The sequence below is a fragment of the Nycticebus coucang genome, chromosome 14, assembly GCF_027406575.1.
Source record: "Nycticebus coucang isolate mNycCou1 chromosome 14, mNycCou1.pri, whole genome shotgun sequence".
NCBI classification, from domain to species: Eukaryota; Metazoa; Chordata; class Mammalia; order Primates; family Lorisidae; genus Nycticebus; species Nycticebus coucang.
This window is the reverse complement of record NC_069793.1, coordinates 16,272,007-16,297,934: the sequence shown is the minus strand read 5'-3', so window position 1 is coordinate 16,297,934 and position 25,928 is coordinate 16,272,007. Positions and strand designations below refer to the sequence as shown.

Sequence of the window (25,928 nt, the reverse complement as noted above, 5' to 3'; positions counted from 1 at the left end):
GGATATCTTCAGTACAAAGCAATTTTATACCACTTTGGTATAATTTGGATCCTTTCTTTTTTAATTAATTAACTTATTTATTTATCTATTTATTTGTTTTATTAAATCATAGCTGTGTACATTGATGTGATCATGGGTCACCATACACTAGTTTCATAGACCGTTTGACACATTTGGATTCTTTCAATTCTTAAATTATAATTTTGTAAATCTAACTTGTACATTCTACAAATCTAACATGTAATACTTCTACATTATAGAAATATTACATTACTTCTACAATGTAATAAATTGATATTTATTTTATATGGGTTGGCTAGTTATAAAATATGATGCTTCAGACTAGGTAAAGAATGTAGAGGAACCAGTAGGTATACAATCACACAGACATACAGACATACCCACAGAGACGCACCTACAGGAGTACTGACTACCAAGCGTGAACTGAGCCTTCCTTCCTCTTAGCAACTCTCCAAGAGCTGAAGCCATTTTACAGATGAGGCAACCAAGCACCAGTGGCATTAAAAGCTAACAGAAGATCAGACAAAATTAATGTTTGAGAGCTAAAGTACAAATACACATATATATTCATACATGGGCCTCTTCCTCATTTTATAGTAAAACAATATATGTATTTTGTATGTTATCTTTGCCTAGAATGATGACATTTGGAATATTTTATTTTAAGAAATTAATTCCACTGTGTAGGAGGGTTTCTTTCCTGGTAATTATACTTTTGTCAGTTAAAAGAAATACCAAAATGGCAATGAAAAGATATTCTATTATACAGGATGTCCATAAAATTTGTATGCAATTTAAAATAGTTTACTATTGGAATTCATCAAAAACCAGCCTTCAGGAAATTTCTAAAAATAATACAATCATTTGAAAATGTTAACAGTTTTATTTCTTTATTTTTATTTTTGTATTTTTTTTAAGGAAGGGATAGTTTTTATTTTAATGTTTTAAACATCAGGATATAATTTCTTTTTTTATTGTTGGGGAGATAAAGTCCCTCTTATAATTGTGTCCCACCCTCAAGAGGTGTGCCACACACCATGACTCCATCCTCCTCCCTCCTCCCCTCTCTCAACGTGCTCCTCCCCCACCCCCACTTGTATTACTACCTTCATATTAGAATTGAGTACACTGGATTCTTGCTTCTCTTGTGATGCTTTACTAAGAAGAACATGTTCCACATCCATCCAGGTTAATACAAAAGATGTAAAGTCTCCGTCTTTTTTAATGACTGAATAGGTCCCATGGTATGCATATACCACCACTGGTTAATCCATTCTTGAGTTGGTGGGCATTTAGGCAGTTTCCACATTTTGGCAATTGTAAATTGAGCTGTGATAAACAGTCTAGTGCAAATGTCCTTATGATAAAATAATTTTTTCTTCTGGGTAGATGCCTAGCAATGGGATTGCAGGATCAAACGAGAGATCTAGCTTGAGTTCTTTGAGGATTCTCCATACTTCCTTCCAAAAAGGTTGTATAATTTTGCAGTCCTGCCAGCAGTGTAAAAGTCTTGCCTTCTCTTCACATCCATGCCAGCATGTGCAGTTTTGAGATTTTGTGATGTGGGCCATTCTTGCTAGGGTTAGATTGTATCTCAAGGTAGTTTTGATTTGCATTTCTCTGATGATTAGGGACAATGAGTATTTTTGCATATGACAGACAAGACGGTACTGTTATCACTACTATTCAACATAGAGCTAGAAGTTCCAGATGATACAGTCAGGCAAGATAATGAAATAAAGGGCACTCAAATGGGGGCAGAGGAGGTCAAACTCGCATTCTTTGCCAATGATAAAATTTTACGCTTAAGAGAACCACAAAGACTCAACCACAAGGCTCCTGGAAGTGAACAGTAATGTCTCAGTATACAAAATCTATGTCCACAAATCAATAGCCTTTGTATACGCCAATAACAGCCAAGAAGAGAAGCTAATCAAGAATAGCTTTCACATAAAGGCTATAACCCAACTATAGCACAAGACTATGGGGAAAGGGCCAAGGAAGGGGAAGGGAGGGGGGAGGTTAGGGTGGAGGGAGGGTAAGGGGTGGGGCCACACCTACCGTGCATCTTAGAATGGGTACAGGCAAAACTTACTAAAGGCAAAATACAAATGTCTACATACAATAACTAAGAAAATGCCATGAAGGTTACGTTGAACAGTTTTATGAGAATATTTCAGATTGTGTATGAAACCAGCACATTGTACCCCTTGATTGCACTAATGTACACAGCTATGATTTAACAATAAAAAAAAATAAAGTTTAAAAAGTTCCTTTTAAAGATAAGTAATGCAATGTGAAAATTACCATAGAGGAAGAAGCTAATTAGATAAGTCTGCAATGTCCTTCTAAACTAGTATTTATCAAAATATAATCTGGAGGACACAGGGCATTTTGAAAAATTTACTTTTATGGAGTGATATCAGACCAGAATTTGCATAATTGTGTGGCCTAAAAATTTGCTTTAAAAAAATAAACAAGCAAATGGGGTAATAATGTGAATTCAGTTTTTTGTTTTTTTTCCAGGTTACACTGATAGCATTTGTTAGGTAAAGTCCCTCTTACAATTGTGTCTTGCCCCCAAAAGGGGTGGCACACCCCAAGACCTCACCCCCTTCTGTGAATTCAGTTTTGAGGAATACTGTATTGGTCTATTAGCTCAGCAATAAAGATAAAGAATGAGTTCAATTTTTACTTTAGGTTTCTCGTTCATTTTCCTATCATTATTCTCAGCCAATGATTTTTTGTATACACCAGCACAATTAAACATAGTGATTACAGTCCTATTCCTTCTGAAATGTGGGCCCCTGGGGACACAGATAAGGTAGGTTAGAGAATTTCTTTATAACCAGGTTCTACACTGAGAGATGGAGGAAAGTCAGAATGACATTTCTAGGGTTTATGGCTTGATTTGGGGAAGGGGAGTTCTATTTTCTATGATGCATTTTGGGGAAGAGAAATTGTGGCTTCCATGGCTTGCCTGGGAGAAGAAAGGGAAGCAGGAGAAAGGTAGGTGGCCTAAGGTCAGAAAGACCTAGCTTCAAAGTCTTTCAATCTTCTTCAGTTGAAAGTGCTTAGCATGCCATGGAGCTATACGGTGTTGTGTTTTGAGCCTTGACATTTCCCTAATCTGAAACTTATCAAAACTTCGAAAAATTAAGAATTGAGCTAGTGGCTGTGGAAAGGGGAATGAAGTTAATAGATCATTGGTAAGGGAGCTGCAAAGGGAGAGAAGGACATTAGTTAAAATGGTAATGAATATGCAGAAAATAAGAAATCTGAAGATATTGGATGAACTTAAGCAAAATGAACAATCTAAGCAGATAATAACAAATGTAACTCATTCATTGAATCACTGTTCATTCAGTATTTTTTTAAAAAGAAATCATTAAGTTCCAGGTACTTTTTGTGCCCTTGAGACATGATTTCACAAACAGCCACAGTGCTTGTCTTTATGGAATTTGGAACGTCAGCAGATCTACCTAGCAGTAAAATATTTACCATGAAATTTCTAAATAAAAGTATTAAGTGATAAAGAGGCCCTGGGGAGATAGAATGAGTCAAAAATTATTTTTGAGGGAATGATAACAGAGGTAAGATATTTGTAGTGATGTTTTATTGTTAAATACATTATTCTTCTATATTGACCTCAACAAATAAGAAGTCATGGGAGACTGCTTACTCCCAGAATTTGGTTTCTGCCCGACTAGAATAAAAAGGATGGCATTGGGATTTTTACGTATGTTAACTGGACATCAGTTGTTGATGGGTTTGTTGATATTTATTAATTTTTGACACATTTGTTGAATATATTATTAATCAGATATTTTAGGCATAAATAAAATCACCCTCATTCCTTGTGCTCACTTCTTCCTATCTCAAACAATGATTATATTTGTTAATTTAAAAACAACAAAACCAATAAACCAGAAGACGTTCTTGACCGTATGATATTCTTAACTATTTTGAAACACAGATTTGAATGATTAAGCCCTAAAAATTGATCTTGGAATGCTGAAGAAGTTTGATATAGGAGATTAATATTATTTGTTTATTAAATCATAACTGTATACATTAATACATTTATGGGGTACAATGTGCTGATTGTATATACAATTTGGAGTGCTTACATCAAACTGGTTACCATAGCCTTCACCTCACTTACTTTAATTATTGTGTTAAGACATTTATACTCTACACTTAAGGGAAGGGGAGGGTGGAGGTTGGATGGATGCAGGGTGGAGGTTGGATGGATGCAGGGTGGAGGTTGGATGAAGGAAGGGTAATCGATAGGACCAAACCTATAGTGCATATTGCAAAAGATGAATATTTAGGAATTCTTTGAGGTAAATTATTCCATTCCCCTAGAAAATTCTCCTTAAAAGACTATAAATCAAAAGTATATTTTAAGGTACTGTGGCTTAGACAAGCATGATATTTTGTAAGATGAAATTTTTTTTCTACCATGGAGTTAATGTTATCTCACTCAATATTAGTTTCTGTTAAGAAAAATTTAAATATAGATTCTGTTGTCTGGCATTTACTCACTCTAATATAGGTGAACGAGTTCTCTTTACATAACTGACCAGAAGAGATTAGAACCTGAGGTACTAAAAATTATTGTTTTGGATATCCATCAATCTCACACATATGAACTAACTCTTGAAAAAAACATTGTTTTGGTTAATATATTTTTATGCAATTGTTCGGTGGAGGACAGTCATTCCTTTATGAAAACACTGAGATTTTTGAAAAGAAAGTAAATTTGTACTCTTCATGATTCTTCATGTAAGCAAATCTTAGAACAAAAATAAAGTGGGATAGACAAGGCGGAACAGGTGGGTTTAAGTAAAATGAGATTGTTTCTGTTCTCTGGACCTTGCTTATTGGAAGTACATGGTGTTGAATGATAACAAAGGCAAGGCTGTTCCCCATACACAGAGAACAATGACACTACTAGAATCTGAGCCAGGATATGGGAACATAGAAAGAAGGGTCCCCAAGTCAAAATAGTCAAGCTTTTCAGATCTTCAAGTAGTCATATATAGCAACCTGGTGTAGGTTATTTCTAATTTGTATTTTGTATTTGCTTATGTTGATCCTTAGACATGTCCTCAAGAAGTATTATGACCATAGACATATGAATTGATACCTAATATTATTTTTAGGTTTACTCATTTCTAAAACTCTACTTTACTCGTGGACCAATTTTTCTCAACAATCTTTTCACGGCCTGTTTTACATCTTGGTTCCTGAAACTGTAGATAATGGGATTCAGCATGGGACTCACAATGGCATAAAATATCGACACCACCATGTCATATTCCAAAGTGTGGCTGGCACTTGGTCTCACGTACATGAACAGGATTGTTCCATGATAAATTGACACTCCGGTTAGGTGAGAGCCACACGTAGAGAACACCTTTTGTCTCCCTCCCGCAGAACGTATTTTCAGAATTGCCAACAGGATGAAACTGTAAGAGATCAGGACAATCAGGACGGTGACTATCTCAATGGAGCCCACAAAGTAGAAGAGAAGGAGCTGGTTTGTGTGAGTGTCAGAACATGAAATAGCAAGAAGAGGAGGGATGTCACAAAAGAAATGTCTAATTTCATTGGCTCCACAGAAGGAGAGGCTGAACATAGCTACAGTGTGTACAGTAGCATGCAAAATGCCACAGACGTAGCAGGCGGTGATGAGTGGCACGTAGACTCTGGGTGACATGCTCACTGCATACAGGAGAGGGTTGTAGATGGCCACATAGCGGTCATAAGCCATCGCAGCCAACAGAAAGCATTCCGTGGTCCCTAAAGTACCAAAGAAAAACATCTGTGTTGTACACCCCAAAAATGAAATGGCTTTGTTCTCTGCCAGGAAATTGACGAGCATTTTGGGGGTGACGACAGTAGAATAGCAGGCATCCAAGAATGACAGAGCGCTCAGAAAGTAGTACATGGGGTTGTGGAGCCGGGAATCCACAGTGACCAGTATGACCAGTCCCAAATTTCCTATCAGAGTGAACAGATAGATTGCCAAAAACAATAAAAATAGGACGACTTGCAGCTCAGAATCATCTGTGATGCCCATCAGTATAAACATGGTGACTTCAGTCACGTTTTCCACCTGATTCTTCGCATGTAAATCCATCCCTGAAGGCAACCCTGACATTTATTGCTTCTGGGTTTAAGAACAATATCCCATGTAAATGGAATTCATCCCATTACATCCTCAGGTTTACTACTTGAAAAGAAAAAATGAAACGCTTTTCAGAGAAAGGATTAGTAGTGATGAAGAAGTTGGCTCCAAGTGGACGAAATACTCTGTTTGACAAAATGAAGAAATTAATTCATTCAATTGTTGGCTAAATTCATCTTGTTAAACGTAAACACTGATTTTATTGATTTAATGTTCAGTTCATTTTCTTTCAAATTTACTATGACCTAATTTTATATTAAGTGTTTTTAAAATTCATGAAGACGGGCTACTAGTGCCAAGTAATTTTCTACAAAGTCCATGGAATGACTTTCCTTAGTTTTGGGTGGCTCCTGTGGCTCAGTGAGTAGGGCGCCGGCCCCTTATACTGAGGGTGGCGGGTTCAAACCCAGCCCCGGCTGAACTGCAACCAAAAAATAGCCGGGCGTTGTGGCGGTCGCCTGTAGTTCCAGCTGCTCGGGAGACTGAGGCAGGAGAATCGCGGAAGCCCAAGAGCTGGAGGTTGCTGTGAGTCCTGTGACATCATGGCACTCTACCGAGGGTGGTAAAGTGAGACTCTGTCTCTACAAAAAAAAAAAAAAAAAAAGGAAAAAAATTTTCCTATTTATAAGGTGGGAACAACCACATTTACATCCTAATACTGGCTGAATTTAAATAAGAAAAGCAATGTAATGATCATTTACATTTGAATACTCCAAACTAACTAGAAAGTGGATAATTTAGACTTACGTTTCAGTTTGTCCTTGAAGGCAATGTTTCTTACCAATACATTTCAAGTCCTTTCTGTTGGTAATTATACTATTGCATTAGAATGTTTGTAATAGTGATGAACAGAACAGACACGATTCTGAAGATAAATGTACCTTGTTTACAACCCGAAACAGTTTGTCTTTTTGTTTTTGTTATGGTTTTTCATATTTCTTTTCTGAAACAAACATCAATTTGTTCATTGTTTTGATTCTGCCTGGTATTTTTAACTATTATTGTTTGCCAAATTTACTCTACTGTCGATGTCTGATGTCTCAATTTACCTGCTCACTATGCCTGCAAAGTCTTGGGCATGTTATTTGATATATTAATGCCAAAAACCCCCACACCTATTTCTTTAATATATTGTAGTGCTTACAGAGTTTCTAAAACTATTATAAAATAAATACTATCCAGTAACAACTGGTAAAATTGTTTATAGAAGTTATTGTTAAAAAGAAACAACCATCAGCAAGATGGCAAGTTGTTGTACTAGAAACATCCACATGCTTCACCGTCAGAGAGAGAACTGAAAGTTCCAGGGGGGTGTCTACCTGGGGAGGTACTTTCTTGGAAGGAGCATTGTGAATCACTGCAGAAAGGGTGGGGGACATACAGAGTGCAGGAGAAGGTAATAGGTCATTTATTCTATAAGACTAGACGGTACCTGGGGGAGGACAGGAAGAAACAGTCCCGGGGCTCCACATGCTCCACCCGTCCCCAGCACAGGCACCACGCCCTGAACTGTGGACTGATCAGAAACAGCTTGGAATCTGGGCAGTGAAATTATACTAGAAAGAAGCTGCATCAGATCCCTGGAGGCTTCTACTCCAGGGTTTCTGCCATTCAAGCTCTCAGGTGCAGGAAGCCAGATGTATAAGCCACTGGGTTTGCTGCTGCCACCTCCGCTGTACCCACACTAGGTTAGAGCGAGTAGGTGGAGGGGAAGTTCTCCCATGCCATGCCAGGTGCTTGAGAGCTGAGCCAATCCTCCCCTAGAACACAGTGCAGAATGGGTGTGACAAATGCCCATCTGCATGGACTTGCAGTGGCTGACTTGCTGTGGGATGAGGTCAGCAGGAGAGCCCTGGCCATCCAGTAGCCCCACTCCAGCAGGCTCACTTCCATCATGTCCACACTGCCCCCAGGTTCCACATGGCTCCACCTCCAGGGTCCTCATGCTGTTCTCACACTTTGAGGTCCAGTCCATGCAGTCTGCCCTGCCTTTTGGCTTCTGTGCAGGCTCCAAGGTTCCCACTGCTCCTGAGCCCACAGCTCTGACCCCTTAGCTCCAGTGCTATCTCTGGGCCCAGGCTCCACCCAACAAACTCCATTGCTGCTTGCCCCTGATCTGGCCTCAGCCTCCCCACTGCCATAGAGCACCACGATGAGAACTTTCCCCTGTCCAATGTCCTGGCAGAGACCTGCACACCCTTAAGCCACAATCGCAATTGAGCCTAGTTGGAGCAAATGCCAACATCTTGGACTGCAAGTCCTCACAATACTGCCAACATAGCCTCATACATTTACCACGATTACCACCCTAGGGACACCCAGGCAGAAAGTAGCCTGTAACATAGGCATCTGTGAAAAGGGCCTTGCTCACCCTTCAGGCTGACCTCCTCCCAACAGCAGCCTGGGGAACAACCACCACTCCGTGGGAAGATCACCCAGCACTGGCTAGAACTGAGACAACCACAGGATTGGGAACAGAACAGACACCTGCTCACGGGCTCTCAGGCACCTGCCCTTCCCTTCCAGGGCAGTCTCCCAGACTAGAAGGCAAAAGTGCCGCCTGGGGGTGGCTCCTTCTCATCACTAAGTACCAGACTTCCCAGGAGAGTGCCACAAACCTGTCAGCCCTTAGTTCAGGGAAGAGGATTCAGATGAAAGGAAAAACAAAAAAAAAAAGAAGAAGCAGCAAAAGAATTCTGGTGACATGAAAAAAGACACCAGGTCAATATCCTAAAGTGATCATTTCACAGGCTGCACTCTCACTGGGTGCCAATTTGAGATTTTAATACAGGGTTTTAGGGTCCAGATAGAATTGTCTTCAGCTTTCACAACTGTGGTCTCTCAAATATATCAGGAAAGTAAAGATTAGAATTTAATGTGGCTGAAATTTCTGCTCTGCGTGTCAGTCAACATGCACATATATTTTGCAAAGAATTCCTTTAGTGGACTGCCTATTGGTGTCTTTTAAAAATTGCTTATGCATTTTTATTTTCACCATGCTTTCCTATCTGCCTAGTTTCTGTTTTGCTCTTGATGCTTTTCAGTAAATATTTGTATAAATATCTAATTGATTCTTGAAGGAGTGAGAAGAGAGAGAATAAGGTTGTTCTAAAATTACAATACATTTTTGTCATGCAAAAATGATGTTTTATTCTTTCTTAATCAAAGATTAAGTTTAATCACAATTTTCAGCTCAGTCTTGTTCAAGTACACAAACAAGATACCATTGCAGAGTCTTATTAATAAAACACATTAAAATATGTTTGATTCAATTATAAATAGAATGCAGCATACATATATATGAAATATGACTTCTAAATTTTCTTTCAAAATAAATAGAGAATTATAGAAGTAATTGTCATCAAAGAATTGAGCAATTAATGGGCCACAAATCATAAGCAATGTATTTCTTCTTATAACTATAAATATGGTACATGACACATTACATGTTAAAATGCCATTCTAATGAGTCCCAATGTTATATGCTGTGGTTGATGTTAAAAATTCAGCTCTGTCTTCTCACTCTGTTTGGGGGAATGCTAGTAAAATCATGTTTAATCAAATCTCCCTGGTGCTTTTGTTGATAATTTTCTAGTAAACTTTAATGCTTTTGACTATGTGTGTATAGAAAGAAGGTGGTTTAGGATTAAAGTATATTTTATTCCAAATCATGTCTCATTAGAGCTACTATCTAACTCACTGTAAAGAACTGAAGAAATCACAGACAAGTGACCTAAGCCAGCCTTGCACCACTGTCACAACTGAACCTAGTTGGAGCAATGCCCAAGTCTTGGACACCCACAACACTGCCGAGACAGCCTCAAACAGCCACCACTATTGCCAAGACGATCACTAAACAGGCCTTGCTGTGAACAAATTTTATAGGAAATTAGAAATGACTATGTTTATATCTATCTTATTTTACTTTGGTATGGGCCAGAAAAAATATATAGATTCTGAAATTTTGGCAAAATATAACTAATCTGGAAGACTAAAATGACATTTCTTCATCAACTCTTCAAATAAGAAAACATAAATTACTCAGCATCCATGGAAACAATGCTACAAATTCTGAGCTCAAGAAGAAGAAAAATTATTGCAGTAGCTACCGCATTATTTGTCAGCTACTGGAGTAAGAAATTTAGTGTAAATTATTTTACATAAGCTACAACATAAAAATGATTCACCATCCTTTTATACATGAAAAAACTGAGGCCCAGCTAGGCCCATGACTGACCAAGGTTACACAGTAGCAGAGCCAGGACTCAATCCTGGCTTCTCCAAAATTTACTTCACTTGACAACATCACAGATTCATTGTACTATGCCATAATTCTGGAATCATTATCCTCCATAAATAATAAAAAAATCACACCTTCATATATTAGGATTATTTTATAAAGGTATCAAGTTTGACTCCACCATTAAAAAGCTACAATGGGGCTGGGCGAGGTGAATCAAGATGTAATCACAGCATTCTAGGAGGCCGAGGCAGGACGATTGCTGAGGTCAGGAGTTAGAGACCAGCCCGAGCAACAGCATTAGCAGAGAGGGTGGTCTGTGCCTGCGCTTCCAGCTACTTGGGAGGAGGAGGAAGAGGATTGCTTGAGATCAAGAGTTGAGAGTTCAAGGTTGCAGTAAGCAATGATGACAACATTGCACTCTAGGCAGAATGACAGAGCAAGACCCTTTCTCAAGTGGAAAACAAACAAACAAACAAACAAACAAAAAAATCTCCCAAGGGTTTGAGATCAATTTCCCAAACACTAAATGAATTTATAATTTGTTCTAGAAGAATAAAAATTATCTTCTTCCATAAGAAGAAAAATTATCCCAAAATGGTGTATAACCAATCTGATGATAGGTTGACAGTTAATTTTCTCTCTCTTAGTACTTTTTCAAAATTGTATATATACAATGCTTAATTTTACTGCCCCTATTTTGATGGTTCCCTTTTATCAATAAATTAAAGTGTATTCCTCATTTATAGCTATAGCAACCAAAACATATTGGGAATCATTCTTACTTTCCTTTCTATTTTTCCAGGAAGGCATGCAATTCAATTTGTAAAAATCAATTTCATTTTAAGAAGAACACTCTTAGACTTGCATATTAAGGAATACGTGTTAGTTTTATATTCATTGTTATAACTTCTAAATATTTCATAAGGATATAAAGCTTTCCCTCTTACCTTTGGAAATGAACTGCTCACTCAATACTCAACTAAGGATACTATATAAATATTATTTATTTTAATCCTTATGCTAGGTCCTTGAGCCCTTCTTGAATTCCGCAGGGATGCCTCAAAAAGAAAAAACATGAATTCTCTCCTGGGACAAAAAAAGTATCAAAAGGAATCCTGTAGGAAAGTAAGTGATCCGAAGCAATGAATCACATGTTGCAAATGATTACATGAGTGCACCTTGGGCCCTGGAATAAAATAATCCCTCAGTGTAAAAAACATATGCAAAACATAGTTTTAGCTCTGATTCTAATTATCTATGTGCTTTTGTTTGATAAATCCTCTGAAATCCAGTTTCCTCTTCTTGGAAATACAATCTGTGAATTATCAGAAAATCCAGTAAGTGTGTACATCGCACATATAAGAAGATAATATGAAAGTGTAATGGAAGACAGAAAGTATAATCATGTAATAAAGATTACTCTATAAATTTATGTTTTAAATTATTCTAGTTCTAAGTAATTGAGAAATAGATTTAAGCTTTTTGAAAGTTTAATGAAGGAGATTAAATATGAATGCACACATTGTATCATAAACCCAGGCATACAGAGTATTAACAGGAGTGATAATGGAACACAAGACTATGAGACATCTGGTAGAGTTAAAAATGAACCTTTTAATATCTATGAAGAAATCCCAAGACCCCCCAAAATAATAATAATCCAGTAATCTACAGACTTGTACCTGGCTATGATCCTGCTATTGTTACTGAAATGTTGTAAGAGATTCATAAGAGATCAATGTTTAGAAACACTTTAAGGTCTATTATTCCATTGTTCTAGAAAATTCTCTTTAAAAGACCATAAATCAAAAAGTAAATTTTAAGGTACCCTGGCTTGAAAAGCGTGATTTTTTTTATAAGATGAAAATTTTTTCTACCATGTACTCAATATTGTCTAACTAAAAATTAGAAATTAGTTTCTGTTAAAAAAAACTTAAGTATATTTTTTGCTCCCTGCATTTAATATAGAGGAACATGTTCTCTCCTTTTTTTTTTTGGACGGACCAGGTTTGAACACGCCATGTCTGGTATATGGAGCTGGTGCCCTACTCCTCTGAGCCACAGGCACTGCCCTGAACATGTTCCCTTTGCATAACTGACCAGAAAAGATTGGAAACTGAAGCACTTCAAATTGTTGTTTTGGATATCAATCTCACAGTTATGAATCAACTCTCAAAGAAACATTGTCTTTATTAATATGTGTTGATGCATTGTTCTGTCAGAAGACAGTCATTCCTTCAGGAAAACACTGAGATTTTGGAAGGAAAGTCAGAGTCCACTCTTAATGATTCTTCATGTGAGCAAATCATAGAACAAAAATAAATAAAGTGCAATGGACAAAGTGAAACAGGTGGGCTTAATTCAAGTGAGATTGTTTCTGTTTTCTGGGTCTTGTTTATCAGATGTGAACTTTGTGGAATGATAACAAATGCAGGGCTGTCCCCATAAAGAGAGCACAATGACAGGACTAGAACCTGAGCAGGGACACAGCAACTTAAAACAAGGATCCCAGCCACAAACTAGGCCAGCTTTTCAGATCTGTGAGTAGTCACGCATAGCAACCAGGTATAGGTTATTTTCTAATTTGTATTTTGCATTTGCTTTTGTTGATGCTTAGACACATTCTCAATTAAGTATTATGACCATAGACACATGGACTGACATCCCATATTATTCTCAAGTGTACTGATTTATAAAACTCTATGCAGGAACCAACTTTTCTCAATACTCTTTTCAGGGCCTCTTTTACGTCTTTATGTTTAGTGAGAAAAATGCATCATACACCAATCTTTCCCACTCTTCTGATTGCCTCTTTCACATCTTTGTTCCTCAAACTGTAGATGATGGGATTCAGCATGGGAATCACGATGGTGTAAAATACAGACATTATCATGTCATGCTCTAAAGCATAGCTGGAACTTGGTCTCAAATACATGAAGAGGATTGTTCCGTGATAAATTGACACTCCAGTTAAGTGAGAGCCACACGTAGAGAACACTTTATGTCTCCCTCCTGCAGAATGCCTTTTCAGAATTGCCAACACAATGAAACCATAAGAGATCAGAACAATCAGGGCAGTGACTATCTCAATGGAACTCACAAAGTAGAAGAGGAGGAGCTGGTTGGTGTGAGTGTCAGAACATGAAATAGCAAGAAGAGGAAGGATATCACAAAAGAAATGTCTAATTTCATTGGATCCGCAGAAGGAGAGGCTGAACGTAGCCACCGTGTGTATAGTAGCATGCAAAATGCCACAGACGTAGCAGGCGGTGATGAGTGGCACGTAGACTCTGGGTGACATGCTCACTGCATACAGGAGAGGGTTGTAGATGGCCACATAGCGGTCATAAGCCATCGCAGCCAACAGAAAGCATTCCGTGGTCCCAAAAGTACCAAAGAGAAACAATTGTGTTGCACAGCCAAAAAATGAAATAGCTTTGTTTTCTGCCAGGAAATTGACCAGCATTTTGGGGGTGACGACAGTAGAATAGCAGGCATCCAAGAATGACAGAGCGCTCAGAAAGTAGTACATGGGGTTGTGCAGCCGGGAATCCACAGTGACCAGTACAACCAGTCCCAAATTTCCTATCAGAGTGAACAGATAGATTGCCAAAAACAATAAAAATAGGACAACTTGCAGCTCAAAATTGTCTGTGAAGCCCATTAGTATAAACATGGTTACTTCAGTCATGTTTTCCACCTGATTCTTCACATGTAAATCCATTCCTGAAGGCAACCCTGACGTTTGTTGCTTCTGAATTCTAAGAACAATATCCCATGTAAATTGTGTTCATCCCATTACATCCTCAGGTTTGTTTCCTGAAAAGGAAAAATGAAACCCTGTTCAAAGAAAGGTTTAGCAGTGATAAAGAAGTTGGCTCCAAGTGGACAAAACAGTCTGTTTGACAAAATTGAAAAAATTAATTTATTCACTTGTTGGCTAAATTCATCTTGTTAAATGTTAGCACTGGTTTTATTGATTCAACGTTCAGTTCATTTTCTTTGAAATTTACTATGGCCTATTTTTATAATTGTTTAAAATCCATGAAGACAGACTACTAGTGCCAAGTAAATTTTCTACAAAATCCATGGAATGCCTTTCCTTAATGTTCCTAGTATAAGGTGTGAACAACCACATTTACATCCTAATATTGGTTGAATTTCAACAACAACAAAAAAGTGATGATCATTTATTATCTAATATTTAACTATTCTGAACTAGAAAGTGGATGATTTAGACTGACGTTTCAATTTGTCCTGCAAGGCAGCCTTTCTTACCAATATATTTCAAGTCCTTTCTGTCGGCATTAACTCTATTGCATTAGAATGTTCATCAGTGATGAACAGAACAGACGTGATTCTGAAGGTAAATGTACCTTGTTCACAAGCCAAAACGGTTTGTCATTGGCCTTTTTGTTTCTTTTTATTTTAGTTTTGCATATTTATTTTCGGAAACAAACATCATCAAATTGTTCGTTGTTTGATTCTGCCAGGTATTTTTAACGATTATTGTTTGTCAAATTTACTCTACTGTCAATGTCTCAATTCTCCTGCTCACTATGCCTGAAAGTCTTGGGGCATGTTATTGTATAGATGAATGTCAAAAAACCCACACAACTACTTCTTTACTATATCGTGGGTATGACAGAGTTTCAAAAACTACCATAAAATAAATACCACCGAATAATAACTAATTGTTTATAGAACTTATTGTTAAAAAGACACCTTAGTCTCCCTCTACTCCAAAATGTTCATTGCTTATTGCAGAGAAGGGGAGAAACCACCTCCAACACTTTATACTCAGAACCAGAGAAAACCTCACAAGTCAAACCAAACTCAAACTGAAACAGGACACTGTTTCAGCATCAGAAAGGCAGCAGGATGGCGGACTGGAAGCACCCCACACACATCACTTTAAGGAGAGGACTGTAAGTCACAAGGGGATGTCTGCTGATGGATGGGCTGACGTGGGAAGAACATTGTGAATCACTGCAGCAAGGATGGGGACAGTCAGAGGGCAGGAGAAGGTAATAGGTCATTTATTCTATAAGACTAGACAGTATCTGGGAGAGGACAGGAAGAAAGAGTCCCAGGGACCCCCATCCCCCGTCCCCAGCACAGGCACCACATCGTAAACTGTGGACTGATTAGAAACAGAGCTTGGAATCTGAGCAGTGAAATTATACTAGAAAGCAGGGGCAGCAGGACCCTGGAGGCTCCACTCCAAGGTTTCTGTCATTGACGCCATTCAAGCTCTCAGGTGCAGGAAGCCAGATGTACAAGTGGCTGGGTTTGCTGCGGCCACCTCTGCAACACCCCCACTGAGTTTGGGAGCGAGTGGGTGGAGGGGTTCTCCCATGCCAAGCTCTGTGCCTGAGAGCGGAGCACGCCTGACTCAGAACAGAGGGCAGAATGGGTCGACAAATGCCCACCTGTGGAGACTTGCAGTGGCTGACTTTGTGGGATGAGGTCAGCAGGAGAGCCCTGGCCATCCAGTGACCCCACTCCAGTGGGCTCACTTCCATCATCTCCACACTGCCCCCAGATCCCCTATGGCTCCACCTCCGTGTTCCTCATGCTGTTCTCACACTTTGAGGCCCAGTCGGTGCAGCTTCTGCCCTGCCTCTCGGCTCCTGTGCAGGCTCCAGTGTTTCCACTGCTCTGGAGCCCACTGCTCTGACCCCTTAGCTCCAGCACTGTCTCTGGGCCCAGGCTCTCCTTCATTGCTGCTGCCCCTGATCTGGCCCGAGCCTCCCCACTGCCACCAGACACCATGGCCTGAGGAAAACTTTCCACTGTCCAATGCCCAGGCAGAGACGTGCCAGCCTTGAGCCATAGTCACAACTGAACCTAGCTGGAACAAATGCCAACATATTTGATACTCACAACACTGCCAAGATAGCTTCATTCAGCTGACACTATTAAATCTGTGGGACACCCAGACAGGGAAATATCCAGTAACATAGGCATCTGTGAAAAGTTCCTTGCTCACTCTTCAGGCTGACCTCCCAACAGCAGCCTGGGGAACAAGCCAGCACTCCATGGGAAGATTACCCAGCACTGGCTGGAACTGAGACAACCATGGGGTGGGGAACAGAACAGACACCTGCTCACAGGCCTTCACTGCACCTTCCCTTCCAGGGCAGTCTCCCAGACTCAAAGGCAAAAGTGCCGCCTGGGGATGGCTCCTTCTCCTAAATATGAGAGTTCCCAGCAAAGTAGATGAGGTGCCACAAACCTGTGAGCACTAATCTCAGAGAAGAGGATTCAGATGAGAATAAAACTAAAAAAAAGGAAGAAGCAGCAGAAGCAAAAGAATTCTGGTGACGTGAAAAAACACAACCAGGTCAATATCCTAAAGTGATTACTTCACAGGCTGCGCACTCACTGGGTGCCAATATGAGATTTTAATACAGGGTTTTCGAGTCCAGATAGACTTGTCTTCACCTTTCACAACTGTGGTCTCTCAAATATATCAGGAAAGCAAAGATTAGAATTTAAAGTAGCTAAAATTTCTGTTCTGCATGTCAGTCAACATGCACATATATTTTGCAAAGAATTTCTTTAGTCGACTGCCTATTGGTGTCTTTTAAAAATTGCTTATACACTTTTATTTTCACCATGCTTTCCTATCTGCCTAGTTTCTGTTTTGCTCTTGATGCTTTTCAGTAAATATTTGTATAAATATCTAATTAATTACTGAAGGAGCGAGAAGAGAGAGAATAAGGATGTTCTAAAATTACAATATATTTTTGTCATGCAAAAATGATGTTTTATTCTTTCTTAATCAAAGATTAAGTTTAATCACAATTTTCAGCCCTATCTTGTTCAAGTACACAAACAAGATACCATTGCAGAGTCTTATTAATAGAACACATTAAAATATGTTTGATTCAATTATAAATAGAATGCAGCATACATATATATGAAATATGACTTCTAAATTTTCTTTCAAAATAAATAGAGAATTATAGAAGTAATTGTCATCAAAGAATTGAGCAATTAATGGGCCACAAATCATAAGCAATGTATTTCTTCTTATAACTATAAATATGGTACATGACACATTACATGTTAAAATGCCATTCTAACGAGTCCCAATGTTATATGCTATCGTTGATGTTAAAAATTCAGCTCTGTCTTCTCACTCTGTTTGGGGGAATGCTAGTAAAATCATGTTTAATCAAATCTCCTTTGATTTGTTTGATGCTTTTGTTTGGTGCTTTTGTTGATAATTTTCTAGTAAACTTTGATGCTTCTGACTATGTCTGTAGAGAAAGAAGGTGGTTTAAGAGTAAAGTATATTTTATTCCAAATCATGTCTCATTACAGCTACTATCTAACTCACTGTAAAGAACTGAAGAAATCACAGACAAGTGACCCAAGCCAGCCTTCTGCTACCGTCACAACTGAACAATGCCCACGTCTTGGACACCACAACACTGCCGAGACAGCCTCAAACAGCCGCCACTATTACCAAGACAATCACTAAACAGGCCTTGCTGTGAACAAATTTTATAGAAAATTAGAACTGCCTGTGTTTATATTTAACTTATTTTAGTTTGATATGGGCCAGAAAAAATATATATACATTCTGAATTTTTAGTAAAATATAACTAATCTGGAAGACTAAAAATGACATTTCTTCCTCAACTCTCCAAATCAGAAAAAATTAATTACATAGCATCCATGGAAACAATGCTACAAATTCTGAGCTCAAGAAGAAGAAAAAATATTGCAGCATCTACCAGCTTATTTGTCAGCTACTGGAGTAAGAAATTTAGTGTACATTATTTTACATAAGCTACAACATAAAAATGATTCACCATCCTTTTATACATGAAAAAACTGAGGCCATGCTAGGCCCATGACTGACCACGGTTACATAGTAGCAGAGCCAGGACTTCAGTTATTTCCACTTGACTTTATCACAAATCCATTGTACTGTGCTATGATTCTGGGATCATTATCCTCCATAAATAATAAAAAATCACACCTTCATATATTATGATTATTTCATAAATTTATCAAGTTTGAGTCCACCATTAAAAAGCTAAAATGGGGCTGGGCGAGGTGGATCAACGTGTAATCACAGCACTCTGGGAGGCCGAGGCAGGATGATTGCTTGAGTCAGGAGTTGGAGACTCGCCCAAGCAACAGCATTAGAGGAGAGGTTGGGCAGTGCCTGTATTTCCAGCTACTTGGGAGGAGGAGGAAGAGGTTTGCTTGAGATCAAGAGTAGAGAGTTCAAGGTTGCAGTGAGCAATGATAACAACATTGCAATCTAGCCAGAACAACAGAGCAAGACCCTTTCTCAAGGGGAAAAACAAACAAACAAAAAAAATACTCCAAAGGTTTTGAGATCAATTTCTCAAAACACTAAATAAATTTATAATTTGTTCCTGAAGAATAAAAATTATCTTCTTCCATAAGAAGAAAATTTATCCCAAAATGGTGTGTAACCAATCTGATGATAGGTTGAAACTTAATTTTCTCTCTAGTTAGTACTTTTTCAAAATTGTATATATACAACCCTTAATTTTACTGCCCCTATTTTGATGGTTCTTTTTTATCAATAAATTAAAGTGAATTCCTCATTTATAGCTATAGCGACCTAAACATATTGGGAATCATTCTTATTTTTCTTTCTATTTTTTCAGGAAGGCATGCAATTCAATTAGTAAAAACCAGTTTCAATTTAAGAAGAATACTCTCTCTTAGACTTGCATGTTAAGGAATGCATGTTAGTTTTATATTCATGGTTATAGCTTCTAAATATTTAATGAGGATATAAAGCTTTCCCTCTTACCTTTGGAAATGAACTGCTCACTGAACGCTCAACTAAGGTACTATATAAATATTTTTCATTTTATTCCTTATGCCAGGTCCTTGAGACCTTCTTGAATTCCACAGGGATGCTTCAAAAAGAAAAAAACATGAATTCTCTCCTGGGACAATAAAAGCATCAAAAGGAATGTTTTCCTGTAGCAAAGATGTAAATGATCTAGAGCCATGAATTACATGATGCAAATGATTACATGAGCGCACATTGGGCCCTGGAGTAAAATAATCCCTCAGTGCAAAAACATATGCAGAACATAGTTTTAGCTGTGATTCTAATTATCTATGTGCTTTTGTTTGAGAAATCCTCTGAAATCCAGTTTCCTCTTCTTGGAAATACAATCTGTGAATTATCAGAAAATCCAGTAAGCATGTACATCACATATATAATAAGATAATATGAAAGCATAATGGAAGACAGAAAGTATAATCAGGTAATAAATGCTACCCTCTACATTTATGTTTTAAATTGTTCTAGTTATAAGTAATTGAGAAAATGATTTAAGCTTCTTGAAAGTTTAACTGAGAAGATTAAATATGAATGCACACATTGTATCATAAACCCAGGCATACAGAATATTAACAGGAGTGATAATGGAACACAAGATATAAGAGATATGGTGGAGTTAAAAATGAACCTTTTAAAATCTAAGAAGGAATCCCAAGACCAAATAATAATAATAATAATAATCCAGTAATCTACAGATTTGTACCTATGAGCCTACTATTGATCCTGAAATGTTGTAGAAAGTTTTATATTCATAAGAGATCAGGGTTTAGAAACACTTTGAGATGTATTATTCCATTCTTCTAGAAAATTGTCTTTAAAAGATCATAAATCAAAAAGTACATTTTAAGATACCCTGGCTTGAAACACACTATTTCTTATAAAATGAAAATTTTTTCTACCGTGTACTCAATATTGTCTACCAAAAATTAGTTTCTGTTAAGAAAAATTTAAATATAGTTTTTGCTCCCTGCATTCACTCTAATATAGATGAACATGTTCTCTTTGCATAACTGACCAGAAGAGATTAGAAACTGAGGCATTACAAATTATGGTTTTGGATATCAATCTCACAGTTATGAATCAACTCTCAAAAGAAACATTGTCTTTATTAATAAATGTTGATGCGTTGTTCTGGCAGAAGACAGTCATTCCTTCAGGAAAACACTCAGATTTTGAAGGGAAAGTCAGTATCCACTCTTAGTGATTCTTCATCTGAGTAAATCCTACAAGAAAAGTAAATAAAGTGCAATGGACAAAGTGGAACAGGTGGGCTTAATTCAAGTGAGATGGTTTCTGTTTTCTGGGTTTTGTTTGTGAGATGTGAACTTTGTGGAATGATAACAAATGCACGGCTGTCCCCATAAAGAGAGCACAATGACAGGACTAGAACCTGAGCAGGGACACAGCAACTTAAAACAAGGATCCCAGCCACAAACTAGGCCAGCTTTTCAGATCTGTGAGTAGTCACGCATAGCAACCAGGTATAGGTTATTTTCTAATTTGTATTTTGCATTTGCTTTTGTTGATGCTTAGACACATTTTTAATTAAGTATTATGACCATAGACACATGGACTGACACCCCATATTACTTTCAAGTATGTTCATTATAAAACTCAACTTTACGCAGGAACCAATTTTTCTCAATAATCTTATCAGGGCCTCTTTTACGTCTTTATGTTTTGTGAAAAATGCATCATACGCCAATCTTTCCCACTCTTCTGATTGCCTCTTTTACATCTTTGTTCCTCAAACTGTAGATGATGGGATTCAGCATGGGAATCACGATGGTGTAAAATACGGACATTATCATGTCGTGCTCTAAAGCATAGCTGGAACTTGGTCTCAAATACATGAAGAGGATTGTTCCGTGATAAATTGACACTCCAGTTAGGTGAGAGCCACATGTAGACAACACTTTACGTCTTCCTCCCGCAGAATGCCTTTTCAGAATTGCCAACACAATGAAACCGTAAGAGATCAGAACAATCAAGACGGTGACTATCTCGATGGAGCCCACCAAGTAGAAGAGAAGGAGCTGGTTTGTGTGAGTGTCAGAACACGAAATAGCAAGAAGAGGAGGGATGTCACAAAAGAAATGTCTAATTTCATTGGATCCACAGAAGGAGAGGCTGAACGTAGCCACCGTGTGTACAGTAGCATGCAAAATGCCACAGACGTAGCAGGCGGTGATGAGTGGCACGTAGACTCTGGGTGACATGCTCACTGCATACAGGAGAGGGTTGTAGATGGCCACATAGCGGTCATAAGCCATGGCAGCCAACAGAAAGCATTCCGTGGTCCCAAAAGTACTGAAGAGAAGCAATTGTGTTGCACAGCCAACAAATGAAATGGCTTTGTTTTCTGCCAGGAAATTGACCAGCATTTGGGGGGTGACGACAGTAGAATAGCAGGCATCCAAGAATGACAGAGCGCTCAGAAAGTAGTACATGGGGTTGTGGAGCCGGGAATCCACAGTGACCAGTACAACCAGTCCCAAATTTCCTATCAGAGTGAACAGATAGATTGCCAAAAACAATAAAAATAGGACGACTTGCAGCTCAAAATCATCTGTGAAGCCCATCAGTATAAACATGGTGACTTCAGTCACGTTTTCCACCTGATTCTTCACATGTAAATCCATCCCTGAAGGCAACCCTGACGTTTGTTGCTTCTGTGTTCTAAGAGTAATATCCCATGTAAATTGTGTTCATCCCATTACATCCTCAGGGTTATTTTCTGAAAAGGAAAAATGAAACCCTGTTCAGAGAAAAGGATTAGTAGTGATGAAGAAGAGGGCTCCATGTGGATGAAATACTCTGTTTGACAAAATGAAGACATTAATTCATTCACTGAGGGCTAAATTCATCTTGTTAAATGTAAGCACAGATATTATTGATTCAATGTTCAAATCATTTTCTTTCAAATTTACTATGGCCTATTTTTATACTTGTTTAAAATCCATGATGACAGACTACCAGTGCCAAGTAAATTTTCTACAAAGTCCATAGAATGACTTTCCTTAATGTTCCTATTTAGAAGGTTGGAACAATCATGTTTACGTCCTAATATTGGTTGAATTTAAAGGAAAAACAAAGAATGTGATAATAATTTATTATGTAATATTTAACTACTCCAAAATAGAAAGTGGATAATTTAGACTGATGTTTCAATTTGTCCTGCAAGGCAGCCTTTCTTACCAATACATTTCAAGTCCTTTCTGTCGGCATTGACTCTATTGCATTAGAATGTTCATCAGTGATGAACAGAACAGAAGCGATTCTGAAGGTAAATGTACCTTGTTCACAAGCCAAAACGGTTTGTCATTGGCCTTTTTGTTTCTTTTTATTTTAGTTTTTCATATTTATTTTCGGAAACAAACATCATCAAGTTGTTCGTTGTTTGATTCCGCCAGGTATTTTTAACGATTATTGTTTGTCGAATTTACTCTACTGTCAATGTCTCAATTCTCCTGCTCACTATGCCTGCAACGTCTTGGGGCATGTTATTGTATAGATGAATGTCAAAAAACCCACACAACTATTTCTTTACTATATCGTGGGTATGACAGAGTTTCAAAAACTACCATAAAATAAATACCACCCAATAATAACTAATTGTTTATAGAAGTTATCGTTAAAAAGACACAAGCATCAGAAAGGCAGCAGGATGGCGGACTGGAAGCACCCCACACACGTCACTTTAAGGAGGGGATAGAAAGTTACAAGGGGATGTCTGCTGATGGATGGGCTGACGTGGGAAGAACATTGTGAATCACTGCAGCAAGGATGGGGGACAGTCAGAGGGCAGGAGAAGGTAATAGGTCCTTTATTCTACAAGACTAGACAGTACCTGGGGGAGGACAGGAAGAAAGAGTCCCAGGGATCCACATGCTCCATCCCCCCACTCCACCCCCGGACCCCAGCACAGGCACCACGCCCTAAACTGTGGACTGATTAGAAACAGCTTGGAATCTGGGCAGTGAAATTATACTAGAAAGCAGGGGCAGCAGGACCCTGGAGGCTCCTCTCCAAGGTTTCTGTCATTGACGCCATTCAAGCTCTCAGGTGCAGGAAGCCAGATGTACAAGCGGCTGGGTTTGCTGCGGCCACCTCTGCAACACCCCCACTGAGTTTGGGAGCGAGCGGGTGGAGGGGAAGTTCTCCCATGCCAAGCTCTGTGCCTGAGAGCGGAGCACGCCTGACTCAGAACAGAGGGCAGAATGGGTCGACAAATGCCCACCTGTGGGGACTTGCAGTGGCTGACTTTGTGGGATGAGGTCAGCAGGAGAGCCCTGGCCATCCAGTGACCCCACTCCAGTGGGCTCACTTCCATCATCTCCACACTGCTCCCAGGTCCCACATGGCTCCACCTCCGTGTTCTTCATGCTGTTCTTACACTTTGAGGCCCAGTCGGTGCAGCTTCTGCCCTGCCTCTCGGCTCCTGTGCAGGCTTCAGGTTTCCCACTGCTCCTGAGTCCACATTTCTGACCCGTTAGCTCCAGTGGTATCTCTGGGCCCAGGCTCCACCCCCAGCCTCCATTGCTGTGGGCCCTTAGCTGGCCCCAGCCTCCCCATCAGTCAAACACCATGGCTTGATAAGAATTTTACCCTGTCCAGTGCTGTAGCAGGGACTTGCCAGCCTTGAGCCACCGTCACAACTGAACCTAGTTAGAGCAAATGCCTACATCTTAGATACTCAGAACACTGCAAATATAGCCTCATCCAGCTGCCACGATTACCACCCTGGGGACACCCTGGCAGAGAAATATCCTGTAACATCAGCATCTGTGAAAAGGGCCTTGCTCACCCTTCAGGCTGACCTCCCAACAGTAACCTGGGGAACAACCCACCACTCCATGGGGAGATCACCCAGCACTGGCCGGAACTGAGACAACCACAGACACCTGCTCACGGACTCTTGTTGCACCTGCCCTTCCCGTCCAGCGCAGTCTCCAGACTGGAATGCAAAGCGCCACCTGGGGGTGTCTCCTTCTCTTCACTAAGTAGGAGAGTAATAATAAAAATAAAATAATAAAAATTGCCTGTCCATCTTTATTTTCACCATGCTTTCCTATCTGCCTAGTTTCTGTTTTGTTCTTGACTCTCTTCAATAAATATTTGTATAAATATCTAATTGATTCTTGAAGAAGTGAGAGAGAATGAGGATGTTCTACAAGTAAGATACATTTTTGTCATGCAAAAACGATGCTTTATTCTCTTTCTGAATCAAAGAATAACTAAGCTTACCCACAATTGTCAGCCCTGTCTTATTCAACTACACAAACAAGATACCATTGCATAGTAAATACCATTGCTCATTTATAAAATACATTAAAATAGGTTTGATTAAATTGTAAACATAAAGCAGAATACATATGTGTGAAGTGTGACTTCTAAATTTTCTTAAACTGCAAAATAGAGAATTATGAAATTAATTTTCATCAAAGCACTGAGAAATTAATGGGCCCCATGTCATATGCAATGAATTTCTTCTTTTAATTATAAATATGGTACATGACACAATACATATTAAAATGCCATTCTAACGAGGATACACCTAATGAATCCCAATGTTATATGCTACGACTGATATTTAAAATGCAGCTCTGTCTTTACATTCTGTTTGGGGAAATGCTAGTAAAATAATGTTTAATCAAATCTCCCTGATACTTTTGTTGATAATTTTCTAGTAACCTTTGATGCTTTGACTATGGCTGTAGAGAAAGAAGGTGGTTTATGAATTAAAGTATGTTTTATTCCAAATCATGTCTCATTAGAGCTACTGATTCACATAAGGAAATAAAGGCATCATAGATGGAAGATACTGAGTTTAGATACTTTACTACAAGAGGATCACTAAACAGGGATTTCTGTGAACAAATCTTATAGGAAATTACAACTGACTATGTTTATATCTAACTTATTTTACTTTGATATTGGCTAGAAAAAATATATAGATTCTGAATTTTTGGCAAAATATAACTAATCAGGAAGACTAAAATTAATATTTGTTCCTCAACTCTCAAAATCAGAAAACATAAATTACTGCTTCCATGGAACCAATGTTACACATTCTGAGCTCAAGAAGAAGAAAAATTATTGCAGTAGCTACTGCATTATTTGTCAGCTACTGGAGTAAGAAATTTAGTGTACATTATTTTACATAAGCTACAACATAAAAATGATTCACCATCCTTTTATACATGAAAAAACTAAGGCCCAGCTACGCCCATGACTGACCAAGGTTACACAGTAGCAGAGCCAGGACTCAAGTCCTGGCTTCTCTAAAAGTTATTTTACTTGACTATATCACAGATTCATTGTACTATGCCATAATTCTGGGAACATTATCCTCCATAAATAATAAAAAATCACACCTTCATATATTACAATTATTTCATAAAGTTATCAAATTTGACTCCACCATTAAAAAGCTAAAATGGGGCTGGGCGAGGTGGATCAAGGCGTAATCACAGCACTCTGGGAGGCCGAGGCAGGAGGATTGCTGGAGGTATGGAGTTGGAGACCAGCTTGAGCAACAGCATTAGAGGAGAGGGTGGGCTGTGCCTGTACTCCCAGCTATGGGGGAGGCTGAGGCAAAACGATTACTTTAGACC

General features: G+C 38.7%; 3 protein-coding genes across 3 annotated transcripts; all 3 read right to left on the bottom strand.

Annotated features, from left to right (window-relative positions):
- Positions 1-5,209: 5,209 nt before the first annotated feature.
- Positions 5,210-6,190, bottom strand: LOC128565605 (olfactory receptor 5T1-like). The gene has a single exon (XM_053562189.1). It carries the CDS (start codon positions 6,188-6,190, stop codon positions 5,210-5,212), a length of 981 nt encoding a protein of 326 aa, XP_053418164.1.
- Positions 6,191-13,236: 7,046 nt separating this feature from the next.
- On the bottom strand, positions 13,237-15,988 carry LOC128564328 (olfactory receptor 5T1-like). Its single transcript, XM_053559824.1, has 2 exons — positions 15,669-15,988; positions 13,237-14,221 (listed from the first exon to the last, which is right to left on the bottom strand). The coding sequence occupies exons 1-2, from the start codon at positions 15,986-15,988 to the stop codon at positions 13,237-13,239; spliced, it is 1,305 nt and encodes a 434-aa protein (XP_053415799.1).
- Positions 15,989-21,005: 5,017 nt separating this feature from the next.
- LOC128564327 (olfactory receptor 5T3-like) lies at positions 21,006-21,953 on the bottom strand. Its single transcript, XM_053559822.1, has one exon. It carries the CDS (start codon positions 21,951-21,953, stop codon positions 21,006-21,008), a length of 948 nt encoding a protein of 315 aa, XP_053415797.1.
- Between the last annotated feature and the right edge of the window lie 3,975 nt (positions 21,954-25,928).